The sequence below is a fragment of the Oryzias latipes genome, chromosome 18 (genome assembly GCF_053564925.1).
Source record: "Oryzias latipes strain Hd-rR chromosome 18, Olatipes_Hd-rR_3.1".
NCBI classification, from domain to species: Eukaryota; Metazoa; Chordata; class Actinopteri; order Beloniformes; family Adrianichthyidae; genus Oryzias; species Oryzias latipes.
The window spans coordinates 17,337,499-17,349,664 of NC_136254.1; the positions used below are offsets into that span (position 1 = coordinate 17,337,499).

Here is a 12,166-nt window from a genome sequence, read left to right on the forward strand (position 1 = left end):
GTGTTGAAGTAGGCGGGAACAAAAACATAAACAACAACCACGGCGGTCGATGCTGCTAAGACCAGTCAGTGGAAGGAAGCGAGGTCACCGATTTGATTAATATTTGGGGTGACAGCTCTATTCAGGCCAAACTCCAGGGCTCTTATCGCAACCGGGCGATTTTTGAAAATATCTCCAGCTAAATGGCCGAGCGTGGTGTTGAACCTTTCCCGCGATGACTTTTATTTTTCTTTCTCCCCTTTCCGACCGTGGTCAGAAGCGCGGGGGACCCAAGGCAGATCCTCCTCCTCCTCCCTGTTCTGACCCTTAGATTCTCCAGGATTCTCCAGAGCGGGTTGATAAAGAGTCCATAGCATTTATTCTGGGGGAAACCTTTTATTACCGTTCTCCTTCCTCCGTAACACACAACATGAATGCGCGCCCACACTGCCCCACCCCCCATTCTCTACCGCTGCACGCGCTCTTCTCCTGTCTCTTACACACACACACACGCGCGGCCCCAACACATACACATCCCCATTCCACTACAGTGAGTACAGACTATCCTGGCTCCAATGCCTTCTTAAAATGAAAAGATTGTAATTGTGCTGGCTCCTTCGTGAAAATAAATTTAATAATGCAAAAAGAGCTGCACTGTTGACAACACTGTTGTTGGCATCCATTGTTCACGTTGGCTCTGCAAACGAGTGACGTCGTTCACCGTTGAGTACTCTTCTGGAGATCACAGAAGTTCGGATTGACTTAGAAATGTGAACGGCCTTGCAAAAAAATGGGATTTTTTCAAAAAAATCTGAATTGAGCATTAAGCCCTGCAGTGTGAACGTAGCCAATATCATGAAGGTGCTCATTGGTAAACTTCAGGCGGATCTGAACATGTGACCTCTTAAGCAGGGGGACTTTACAAGATGGTCAACATGCAGCAGCAGAAAGTATTCCCAATGGTTTTCTTGGTGACTGTGGTTCCACTAACTCCTGCCGTGTTGTTTTAGACCCATTTCTCACTGTTCTCATGAGCACCAACCAGGTGAGATCTGGTTTGGAGCCCAGACCTGGAGGTGGATCGATGGTCATGTTGTTGTATTTTGGCACCAACAGTTGGAACCAGATCTCCAGCTTCTTGCTGATGGGTTTGTAGTCCGTTCTGGTCTTGTGCAGGTCTACAAGCTTCTCCCTTATATCCACTTTCCCACTTTGGAGAGTTTGGAGTCTGACTGATGGACTGATTCTGTGGACAGGTGTCTTTTCTACATGTGATCAGTTCAAACTATTTACTTCAGGTGACAGGTGGTTTTAGAGAGTCTAACTGGTCTGTGTGAACCAGAACTCTGAATGGTTACTAGGGGATCAAATGCATATATATAAAATAAATTTACATAAATTCGGGATTGGAATTTTTTTTTTCTTGCTGTTCAAATGAACCTACTGTTAAGATGACAGGCTGTCTGTTTCTGTATAGGTGGGCAAACCTACAAAATCCAAAAGGGACCACATACTTATTTCTTCCACCGTATAGTTTTTACAAAAGATATAAGATATTTCCTTTCTTGTTGCTCTGAAGCAAAAAAAATATCAGACAGCATGTGTGCTGTAGGGATGCAGGTTTGTTTACATTAGACACTTTAAGCAAATATCAATTTCAAAATGCATCTGTATGAATTAATAAGTTGTATAGGGATGCAAACTTTTGCTCGTCCTCCTGTCTGTGCTTGACTGCCGTCTCTGTCGTGGCAGATAAAGCAGATGAACCTCCAGCTAAAATGCTCGACGACTTGTTCCTCAAGACCAAAGCGGCTCCATGTATATACTGGCTCCCCCTGACTGAGGAGCAGGTCAGTCACGCCCCCACGGCTGTTTACTTTGTAAGGACGGTTGTGTGGAAGCTTATCGATGTTGACGTGTTTGCCTCTGACCCACCAGGCAGCGCAGCGGCTTTTAGATCGCACAGAGCGGCAGAAGGAGCGCGAGCGAAAGCGCAAGGAGATGGAGGAGGCGGAGGACAAGAAGCGCGAAGAGGAGAAAAAGGAGAGGCTGAAAAGCCGGGAGAAGGACGGCAGCGCCGCCGCCAGTGCCGGGACAGCCAAGCGAGCAGCCGAAGGGGAGCGCGTCCGAGACAAAGAGGGCGAAAAGCGCCGGGATAGCAGCCACCGGTCCAGACGGCCTTCCCCAGGGCCTGGCAGTGGACGCCGGTCACGTAGTCGTAGCAACCCCAGGGACAGACGCCGCTGAGGGGGCGGAACCTGCAGGAAACGCTGAAGAAAGATGGGGGGCCTCTAAAGGGAGGGGTTTCTAATCATTTGACGCCTCCAACACGCCCTGCTCTGCTTTCATCTGTCCGCTGTAATGCCAGCATCGTCTTCCACACACTTCTGTCATTTCCCCGCCTCTTTAATGTCCACAAAAAGTGACAGGATCTTTAATTTATCGGGTAATGTTGGTCCCTCTAGCTCCTTTCCAAATTTTTTTAAGTGAAATCCTTTCTTCTGTGGACCCATGTTCCTCAGTCTGTAATGCTGGTAATTGTTCTCCATTGAAGTAGCTGAGGGTAGTAGTTTCCTGCCTGCAGTTTTTCCCGTTTTGTTCCACCGAGGTTTGGTCTGAGGCCACTTAATTTTAGTTCTGTGGCTCCGCAGTTCCTTCTTCCTCTCCTGCCCTGTAATAAAAGCAGTCCAAAATAGATCGTCGACCATGACCTCGCATCATTTCAAGGATCTGTTTCAGCGTTGCCATTTCCAGCACCACGACTTTTATACCAACATCCAAATTGAACAGAAATCCTCAGTCAAAGCGAGCGTTCACTGTATTTTTTTATGGAAGGGGGAAACGTCCCTTGTGGCAGGAGGTGAGTAAAACCTCATCACGGTCCAACACTTAAGTTAAAAAACAACGTTTGTGTCACCGCTGGCTGATGTTTTCTCAAACAGGACGGGAAATTCTGAAGTAGCTGCGAGAAGCTAACCTCCTCTGCACTGAGGTTTCCTTTTGGAAACGCCTCCCCCCAAAACTAAAAGTAGAGTAGAAAATGGATCTCATAGAGTAACGGTTGCGATTTTACTATTTTTCTTTTATTTTTAGTTGACAAGTTTGATGTTTTTCTTCCCTCCAAGAAGTGCTGAATGTACCAAGAATATAAGAAATTAATAAATTGGTTTATCACAATGCTTGACTTCATTTCTTAAAATAACTAAAGGAACGTTTGAGCACAAATAATATTTATTAAAAGACACTGAAATGACAGCATTGTTTACCCCATCTTGAAGCCTGTTAAGAAATCTTACAATAAAGTCCAATTTAAGTGCAAAATGTTTGCTAAAAATATTAATATTTACACAGAACAAAATATCTTTTACAGCAAGCAGTAGCCTTATTGGGGTTAAAAAAGAAGCAGTAGTTTTCCCTTTTTTTTAACTATTGTACAAGTACAGCAGGCAGCATTACTGACAACAAGGGACTGATCCAAAAATGACAGCAGTTTGATTTGGGAAAAATACAACAAAAAATCGACAAAGACTTTAATATATTAGGAGCAGCTTCTTGGAAAGCGGAACAGTTTGATCAGTGTGTGTTGTGTGAAGGAATGTTGTGCGTGGTGCACACTCTGCTCATGTGACAGGAGTGGCAGAGGAGATGAGAGTCCAGAGGGAAGCACTGCGCGCCGGGCTTATCGGAGAGCTGCTTACCACACTCCTGAGGAAAGAAGGGGGGGGGGGGGGGGAAACAACTGATAAGCAAACGGAGGAAGTGAGGTCGCTTGCTAACACCACCCATCTCCAACTGAAGTCGCAATCTACAAGCTTGTGGTCAAATGGGCGGCTTTGTAGTGTTTGTAGACGATGACTCACCTCGCAGTGGTAGCACTCAAAGTGGTAGTCCTTGTTCATGGAGACGACCCTGAGGATCTCCTCACTGCCCTGAGACACAAAACCGAGTCAGAGGTCAGCCATCTGACTGCACTATTTGCCAATAACCCCCCCCCCCCCCCCCCCCCCCCCCCTTAAATCTATGTGAGGCGACTTGTTGACAGAAGTTTGGAGAACTGCAACCTTTTTGTGTGTGCAAAGAATCAGCTGTTGTAGTTCAATGAATTTAATTCTGTGCAATTAAAAAGATTTGGTTTTTCTTTTCTAGAAATGATCGGCTTTGGTCGACAAATTTAAGAATATGTACATATCATCTGGGTGTACATCAAACTGAAAAACTTTCAGACTAATTTTATAATAACAAAAAGTAGATAACATGAGCTAATAACAGTAGCTTATATTGCTAGTAATAACAAAGAGCTTGTTAAATGCTCTGGTTTAGTTAAAAGATGATATATACAGCTGATCTATCCAAATCAAACACTAAACTTGTTCTCCTTCAAATAAAAAACAAAAACTCAATATTCCTCACCTCAGTAGGTAAGATGGGTTGTAAACAGGCAGCACACTTTGGAGCAAAAGTCCTGCATGGAAACGGGAACACTGTTTGTTGTGGAAACCATCTTTTTCTAAATAGAACTAACGTGCCATCCTGAAACCACACAATAAATCTCACTTGTTGTAGTCCGCAACACAATATATGTTGCTGTGCTGGTCCACTGTGAAAGGCACCCCGTCCAGAGCCTTGGAGCACACCACACAGCGGAAGCAGCCGGGATGGTACGAGTTCCCCAGAGCCTGCAGGATCTGAGAAGAAACACCAGCAATTAAGGTTTTTCCAGCTAAACCAGGAGCTTTAGGAGCCAAAACACTAAATGTGCATGAAGGATGCACACACTAAATAAAGTCTGCAGCTTACTTTTTCTAACAGGAAGGATTTCTAGGAGTCTACTTGTAATACTTCCACAGTCTGTGTTTAAAGCTGTTTATCGACTGATAATTTAACAACCCACTCTGATAAAAAAAAAAAAAATCTTGTTTTTGGTGTTTATAAACACATTCTTGTGCTTTTCTGAGAATTTCTTTATTCAAATCATTGTGAATTAAGAGCAGACGAAAAAAATGTCATTGGAAAAAGCCTGTAGCTCTGACAGAGAAAGTCCTCTGGGGGGGCCACAAGCTGGCTGCTCTGAAAGTCTTTGATTTCCTTGTCTGAGCTGGCATCTGGATCGAAAGTGTACGACTGGACAGCTTCAATATTGCTCGCTGTTTTTATTGTATCTGTAATTTTAGGTTGGGGGTGTGAGGGAAGCTAGTGGGAGAGTGCTCACACAATGGGTGATGGGAAGTGGAGGCGGACTTACTCCGCATCAACAGTCCTGCCCCATAACTCAGAGGTGAATTCCTCTGCAGAAACTATGTCCTAGAAAACGACACAGGTTTTTTGATTTCTGCTAAAAACAGCAAAATCACAATTAAAAGATCACCGGAAATGCTTTTACAAAAAAATCTAAAGATGATCGGAGTGGGACTTTAAGCTACTATGTCTACTTTTTAGCAGCTTCTTTTCTTTTAGTGGAAGTGCTCATCAAAATGTTTCTTTTTTTTTCTTCTGGATTCTCAGAGTTCCTGAAGATAAGCTGTCCTGCTCACAGCTGCCTGCCATGACTGGTAACAATGTGAGAACAATAAAGGTGCGAGCCAGTGAACTGGAACTCTGCAGAACTGTAAAGCTAAGGGGAAGTGTCACATTTTTTGTGAGTTTAACAAATCTGAACAATAATCCACCAGCTGCTAGATTAAATAAAGATACAGAGTTTAACAGCAAACTGTGGATTGATAAACATCTGTCGAATCCGTTTTTTTAGTCCTAAATCCTGTGGATCTGAGATAAACAGACTTCTATTTATATCCTGAGACCAATGTGGTTCATATATGGTAATAATGACTTCTTTATTTATCAAAAAAACCCAAAACAAACACTCCAGGGAAAGCTCCGCCATGGGAAACCGACAAAGGGGCTGAGAGAAGGAATTTCTCCATGTTTGAGAAGGAAAGAGAACGTGGGAAGCAGTTAAGGTGGTGACTGAAAATGACCAAAGACCGGGGATTAGGGCAGGAATGTTGTGCGCCTGCGGTTGCGCCGAATGTGTGTTGCAAAGTGTTTGCACTGCAACCTGACGCAGACCTCACCTGCTCCAGAATGAGGTGGCCACACACAGTACACTTCTCTGCAGCTGCCTGGAACCCTGAAAACTGTAATTAAACAGGGAGAATTACGGAGAGCGGCTGCCAAACGTATACGTCTGTGCCCAAACGCGCCTTGACCTCAGCTCTTACCATGTAATCCTCTTTACAGTACACAGAGCCGTTGACGTTGTAGAAGTCCTTGTTTCTCAGGGTGCGTCCTGCAGGAGGCCAGGAGAGGACGTTTTTGATGGTTACAAAAGGTATTTGGAAAAGGCGGGGCACCATTGGGCAAATACTTTAGAGCATCATCATTGTGTTTAGAGGGAGGGGGTACTGACCACAGGACACGCAGGTGAAGCAGCGGGTGTGATAGAGGTTCTCCTGAGCCTGGCAGGCGTTATCCGCCCCATACACACCTTTCCCACATTTAACACAGGTTCCTGTGGGGAGGAAAGGAAAGAAACAATGGAAACAAACATGCATTTAGCAGAGCCGTCGCTCAGCGTCTCGTCCTGCGCTTTGTTTACGACACATTCCTTAAGGATGTGCCTGAAATCCAACTCCACGCAAAGCGTCAACACTTGTAAATCCTCTCGTTCGCACCACCTAGGGGATTTTCACACAGTCAAAAAGAATCCTGCTACCCCAAGCCCGTCTGTTTGCTCCCCAACCCAGGTGTCTGCGGTTATAAAAGGGGAACTCCAGCGGTTCCGACTGTTGGCAGCCGTTTAAATGCAGCTCAAAGCCGTATTTAGAGCAATGAGGAGATTTGGAATGATAGCAGCGTTTCCTCTCATGAGCCACATTTTTTTTAAGCCGCCTTTCGACGTTTGCGTTTTCCTTCCAGTCAGCAAAGCCAAAAAGGTCCAACTGATTTTCAGGCAACTTGAGTGGAAAAAACTTTCCAGGTCAAAACGGATCAAAGAGTGCTGCTATCGTAAGAATTCTTGGGACGGTTTCCTCCCCTCCTGCTTGGTTCTACAGGCAGCATGTTGAATGTAAAGTAGCAAACTGCAGAGCGTCACACTGTCTGGGATCTATTTAAAGGGTGTAAGTGCTTTTTTTTTTGCCCCCCCCCAACTCTTTAAAATGTGGCCTGGAGACACATAAATCACAAATTCCTACACGATTAGCTTTCTGGGAAACAACTAAAACCTTAAATGCAATCCCTAAAATCCTGACAGATAATAAAAAATATTAATTAATGCCGTGAGCGGCGTTGTACAGCCCGCAGGCACTGCCCTCGCCGCCCCCCTTTTGACCCACCCTCACTGGCTGAGCGGCTGCTTCAGATGCTTCACTCTTCCCCTATGCCACCCTGGTCAGAGCTGCACGTGACAAAGTCATGAAAAAAGAACACTTTTTTTCAATATAGTGGCTTTTCTCTTAGTTTTAATACCATAGTAACCATTATATGTGTTGAATAGGTTTATGTCATTTTTAGAAAAATCTGCAAAAGGAAATTTTTTTAAATTTCCTTGACAATTGAGGTTTTTGTTAACCCCACCCCTATTCCTAATCCAGTAACATTGCTATTATTTCGCTCATCTTGGGCAAACGGTTAATGTATAAAACGTTGACAATATTCTGGTGAAAAATGTGCGAGTCACATTTGCTAGCTCGCCACACAAAGCGCCATTCAAAATCTACACCTTCTAATACTCGAGGAGTAAGGAGGCGATAAATCAAAATCCCCCTGAGGAGTTCACATTTGTAGAAGGTGCTAAAGATGCTGGCCTCTTCCTGAGGTCAAGGGTCAACGAAACTTTAGTTGTGGTTGTAGACTTAAGCTGGTGGCGTGTGTGTGATTTTTATGAAGATCACTTGAACTAAAGTTTTCAATACCCAGAATGGGTAAATCACCAAATTACAAACCGTAGGTCCTGTGGCCAAATTTGAAGTATTTTTTAAGCCCTGTGAGAGATTTTGGCACCTTCCTTTTTTTCAGGTTTTTGCTCGCTGTGGTGTCTTTTTTTTTTTAAATGGGGTTGGCCTTCCTGAGTTTGTGACGAGGATGACATTTTCGCTCAAACGCACAGGAAGGAGGGAGAATTGCAAAAACAATCTGGTCCTTGCAGTTCAAATACAAAATCTCACTGATTGACACCAACTCTTCCAAACTGGTTATGAAATCCCAACAAAACGGCGTATTTTTATTTTCGCTTTTGATAGAGGAATCCTTTTAGCGTCTGCCTTCACGCCTCACAGCTTCCGATTCTCCTCATGACTGAGAGGAGTACAGCATTGGGAGCGTCCCCTCTGGGCACACATACCTGAGCAGGAGAACAGGCTCCAGCACACCGCCCCTGCACACGCCAAGCCAGCCTTTCCACACACACACACACACACAAGCACGCCACCTCAGCGTGGCCTGGAGTCACGCCGACTGTCTCTCCGCCACACAAACACAAACAAAGCCAGAGCCCTAATCTAGTGGGACTCCAGAAGAGTCCAGAGGTGTGTTTATACACATAATTCCTGTTTGACAGCAGGGTTTTAATGACCACATGCATCGGCCGTCTATAGTAAGCTGGCCAGATGTGAGCCTGAAACGCACACACACCTGGAGAGTTGACTAAATGCGCTGACGCAGCATCTCGGTGTCTTCAGCCATCTGCTTGTCTGGATCAGCTTTTTGAAGCCTAAGCGTTTCTTTCTTTCTTTCATTCTGCTTGTTATGGCCTTACATGTCTCTGCAGGTTCCCCGGCATCAGCTATCCATCCATATGCTCTTTCAGCTATTAATCTGTCCATCCAAGCCCTTCATTTAAGGATCAAGCAGTGATCTGACACCAGCCAGTTAGGGAGACAATAATGACAGTTTGACTCTGCACTCCTGCATCAATCCAGAATGAAAACACGGCTACAATTTAGGCTCTGAAAGAAAACCAAAGAACATGAGTCTCACCAAAGAACTCCAGTCGGTTTTCGGCGTTCCCTCCCCCAGCTCCTGGCTCCTCCTGAGGTTTGATCTGACTGCCACATGGAGGGGTTGCTGTCGCTGGAACAGCGGTCCGGTGTTGATCTTTCAGCATCAGGACGTCTGGTATTCCGCCACCTTCCGACGCGGCGTCTCTCAGCAAAAGCCGAGTCAGCTCCTCCTGGTACCTGGTGCCTGGCAGGTCAGAATAGCGGGCCCTCTCTCTCATCACCCCTGCCTCTTTGGCCCTTATGCCAGCCTGCTGATCGTCCCACCACTCGCAACCGCCCTGGTAGCACGCTGCCGCCGGACTCCCCACCGCAGGCGGGTAGGAGTGACGACTGTCGTAAGCGACCGAGCACTGAGTCCAGGCCTCCACGGGGGTTCCTCCAGCCCGGCCGGGGGCTCCGTAACCAGCCGAGGAGCCTCCTGGGAGCATGGAGGGCTGCATTAGAGGGAGGCCTCCGGATGCGGAGTAGCGGGAGTCGTAACCTAAGCTTATGCCACTGGTTCTGTTGCTGCTGCAGCGGCTGCCCATAGGGCTGCCTCCTCCGCCTCCACTGGCTGTGCTGGAGGCGAAGCTGGACCTGGGACTGACCAGAACCGACTCCTGGAGGCTGAATGATGAACATGGACTCAGGGTTTGTCCCGGGGGGTAAAACGTGCTTCCTCCTACAACCCCTCCCATTATATCTGGTACTCGCTGTGGAGGATGAGAGAGGGATGCAGGCCTGTTGCTTTCCCACAATTCACTGCCTGTGCTCATGCGTTTGTAAAACAAGGCCTCCTGAAGCGAGAAGCGCTTGTGCCTCTCATGATCAGAGAGGTAGCTGGGCTCAGCTAGCCCACCTCTGGGGGCTGACCCATACCCCGAGGGGTTCTGGTACAAAGCGGGGACTGAGTGAGGAGGTGGCTGGGAGAGGAGCTGCTGTCGCTTCACCAGTTGCTGGAGCTCCAGGGAGTAACGCCGCTGATTGACGGAGGCCTTGGACCCAAACAGGCCTTGAGGGTCAGCATCAGGCCGGATTTGGTGGTCCATGCCCTCCATGTAACAGGAAGCTCGCTGATGGGAGGCGGGGCGCCTCAGAGGTGCAAGGGTGGTTGGGTGAAGTAGCTGCTCACCATCCGGAGGTACAGTGGAGGAAGGGGGTGGAGTGGTCAGATGCTGCGAGGGACCCATCGCCATCCCTCCTCCGCCTCCCCCACCTCCTCCACTTGCCGGAACGCTCGGATCATTTGTGGTCGCGGGGGCAAGTGGGAACTGGCCGGATCTTGAGGGCGAGGCAGTGGAACTGGGAGCGTTGCCGCCTCCACGTCCTCCGGAGTTAGCAACGTTTGCGTTGCTGTTATTGGAATTGTTGGCAGCGTCGTGCTTCTTTTTCGAACTGTTGAATTTGACACTGCCTGAATCGGTCAGCTTTAACTTCCCTAATAGCTTTGTTATTGGCTTTTCCATGGTGAACCCTTTGGTTATAACCAGGGGAAAAGTCTGGTCTTTCCTGCAGCTTCCTTTGTGCTCAAAAACTGTACAAGTACAAACAGCAGAACAAAGACAGTAAGCTGAAATGTTAAGTCCTAAAGGTAGAAAATGGCTTTAAAAAGTATCACAAAGTGTTGATAAAAACACTTTTCTAGACAGAATAAATATTGAAAAGATAAATAAAAGACGTTTTAAAGTAGGTCCTGTGAGTCATTTATGTGTAAAAACAGACAGATAGGATGGGATGAGCAACTCTCAGAGGAGTTTGAAAATCCTAAAACACATTAAATAGGTCGTACGGGGATTCCTTCATGGACCCTCAGGTGGCTCCTCGTCTGTTTCTTCTTCTTTTTCTTCTTTTATTAGTCTAAATTACTATTTTTTTTTAAAGTTGCTTGACATCCAGGGTGGAGTGGGGGTGTCTCACCGTTTGGGTTTTCTTTTGAAACCACAAAGCGGGGAGGTGAAGCAGGATGCAGACTATCAGCGCTTCATGAGGGTCCAGTGTGAGACGGCACAATAAATCCGCCTGAGCTCACAGACTTGACTCAGCCGACTCCTTCCATTCATCTCGGGACGAAATGAACTTAAATAAATAGGGTTACCGCTTTTAAGAAAGCCCAGGGAAACCACCAACGCCGCGCTGGCCAGACTCCTTCGTCGGTCCGTCCATCCGCTCGAGCTCGACTGCCTTTATCATTCCCGTCTACAAAGCAGGAGTCCTGACCGGCGGAATAGTAGCGGAAAAGTTTGGAAACACAAAAAGGAAGTGAAGGAAACGGCCGCACCGTTACATTTACATCCAAGCAGAGCAGCGCTGAGCTACAAAGAGTCCCACCGGATAATTAAAATCCCTCCCCGTGTGCTCTGCACGGTCGACAACTTTGTTTCTTTCTTTCTTCCCCCTAAATAATGATTTACCTCCCCCTCTTTTCAGCCACGTCAAGCTAGCTACAAGAGAAAATTACACTTCCTGGTGGAGCACTTCAAAATAGTCTGCCTTCAGGCATTGACTGTGTGTCAGAACATTCAACACAGTTTCTTAGAAGGATTATTTGGAGTTTAACTTTATTTAAATTTTATTTAAAAGGTTTTACTCGCCTTTTTTGAGAGCCTTTCTTTGCATTTTGCGACCACAATAGTGCTTTTAAAATTGTTCCATCAAATATGATTTGTTTTTGCTTTTATTTTGACGATAGTATCTCATATCCGGTCGTTCCTAAACACAGGCGAGGAGTTTTTTTTTTGTTATTTCTTTTTTCAGTCTGCAGTGGCTCATTCCCCCCAACAGACCGGAACACCTTTCCAACAACCATGTTTTTTTTTTCTTCTTGTCATTCATGCAAAACTCCCGCAGAAGATGCGATATCGGTCCAAGAAAATCACTTTTTATCCCAGTTCTGAGTGGAATTCTTTTAAAAGATAGTTAAACATAAAATACATTTAGATTTAAAGGTTTTTCTAAAAAATGTATTACCAGAAAAAATGTTATTTATAATTACCTTCGGTTTTAATTGGAAAAGAGGGTTACAAAAGCACCAATTTGACTAAAAAATACGAGATGTTAAAAATTTTAAAAATAATGAAGGCATCAAAAAGGAAAAAAGGCTTTCCAACAATAAAATTTATTCCAATAAACATTGTTACAGCAAAGAAATATCTCACCAAACATAGATTTCCTTTTTTAGTTTTACGCTTACTAGCCTATTACACATTATG

The 12,166-nt window shown here is 45.7% G+C and overlaps 2 protein-coding genes across 5 annotated transcripts in view; one reads left to right on the forward strand and one right to left on the reverse strand.

Annotated features, from left to right (window-relative positions):
* acin1b (apoptotic chromatin condensation inducer 1b) overlaps positions 1-3,156 on the forward strand; it is a 28,867-nt gene extending 25,711 nt beyond the window's left edge. The window contains exons 16-17 of the mRNA XM_004079912.5: positions 1,732-1,829; positions 1,918-3,156. Coding sequence (XP_004079960.1) covers positions 1,732-1,829; positions 1,918-2,226 — 407 coding nt within the window. The 3' untranslated portion in view covers positions 2,227-3,156. The remainder of the gene's footprint in view (positions 1-1,731; positions 1,830-1,917) is intronic.
* Positions 3,157-3,192: 36 nt separating this feature from the next.
* Positions 3,193-11,353, reverse strand: ajuba (ajuba LIM protein). 4 transcript variants are annotated; one of them, XM_023965767.2, is made up of 9 exons: positions 10,875-11,353; positions 8,956-10,491; positions 6,386-6,487; positions 6,198-6,265; positions 6,051-6,113; positions 4,534-4,664; positions 4,390-4,441; positions 3,840-3,908; positions 3,193-3,684 (listed from the first exon to the last, which is right to left on the reverse strand). In XM_023965767.2, the coding sequence occupies exons 2-9, from the start codon at positions 10,421-10,423 to the stop codon at positions 3,553-3,555; spliced, it is 2,085 nt and encodes a 694-aa protein (XP_023821535.1). In that variant the 5' UTR covers positions 10,424-10,491; positions 10,875-11,353; the 3' UTR covers positions 3,193-3,552. The 4 variants fall into 4 exon arrangements, with proteins under 4 accessions (XP_023821535.1, XP_023821534.1, XP_078791841.1 ...); XM_023965766.2 differs by having other exon boundaries at positions 10,747-11,315; XM_078935715.1 differs by having other exon boundaries at positions 11,053-11,191.
* Positions 11,354-12,166: the final 813 nt, after the last annotated feature.

What these genes read in the sequence shown, in the direction of transcription:
- ajuba (XM_023965767.2), bottom strand. Translation starts at nt 10,423, where the DNA reads ATGGAAAAGCCAATAACAAAGCTATTAGGGAAGTTAAAGCTGACCGAT. An exon ending in ACTGTAAAGAGGATTACATG is followed by an intron (nt 6,114 to 6,197) that starts GTAAGAGCTGAG and finishes GTTTAATTACAG; the next exon opens with TTTTCAGGGTTCCAGGCAGC. An exon ending in AACCCATCTTACCTACTGAG is followed by an intron (nt 3,909 to 4,389) that starts GTGAGGAATATT and finishes TTTGTGTCTCAG; the next exon opens with GGCAGTGAGGAGATCCTCAG.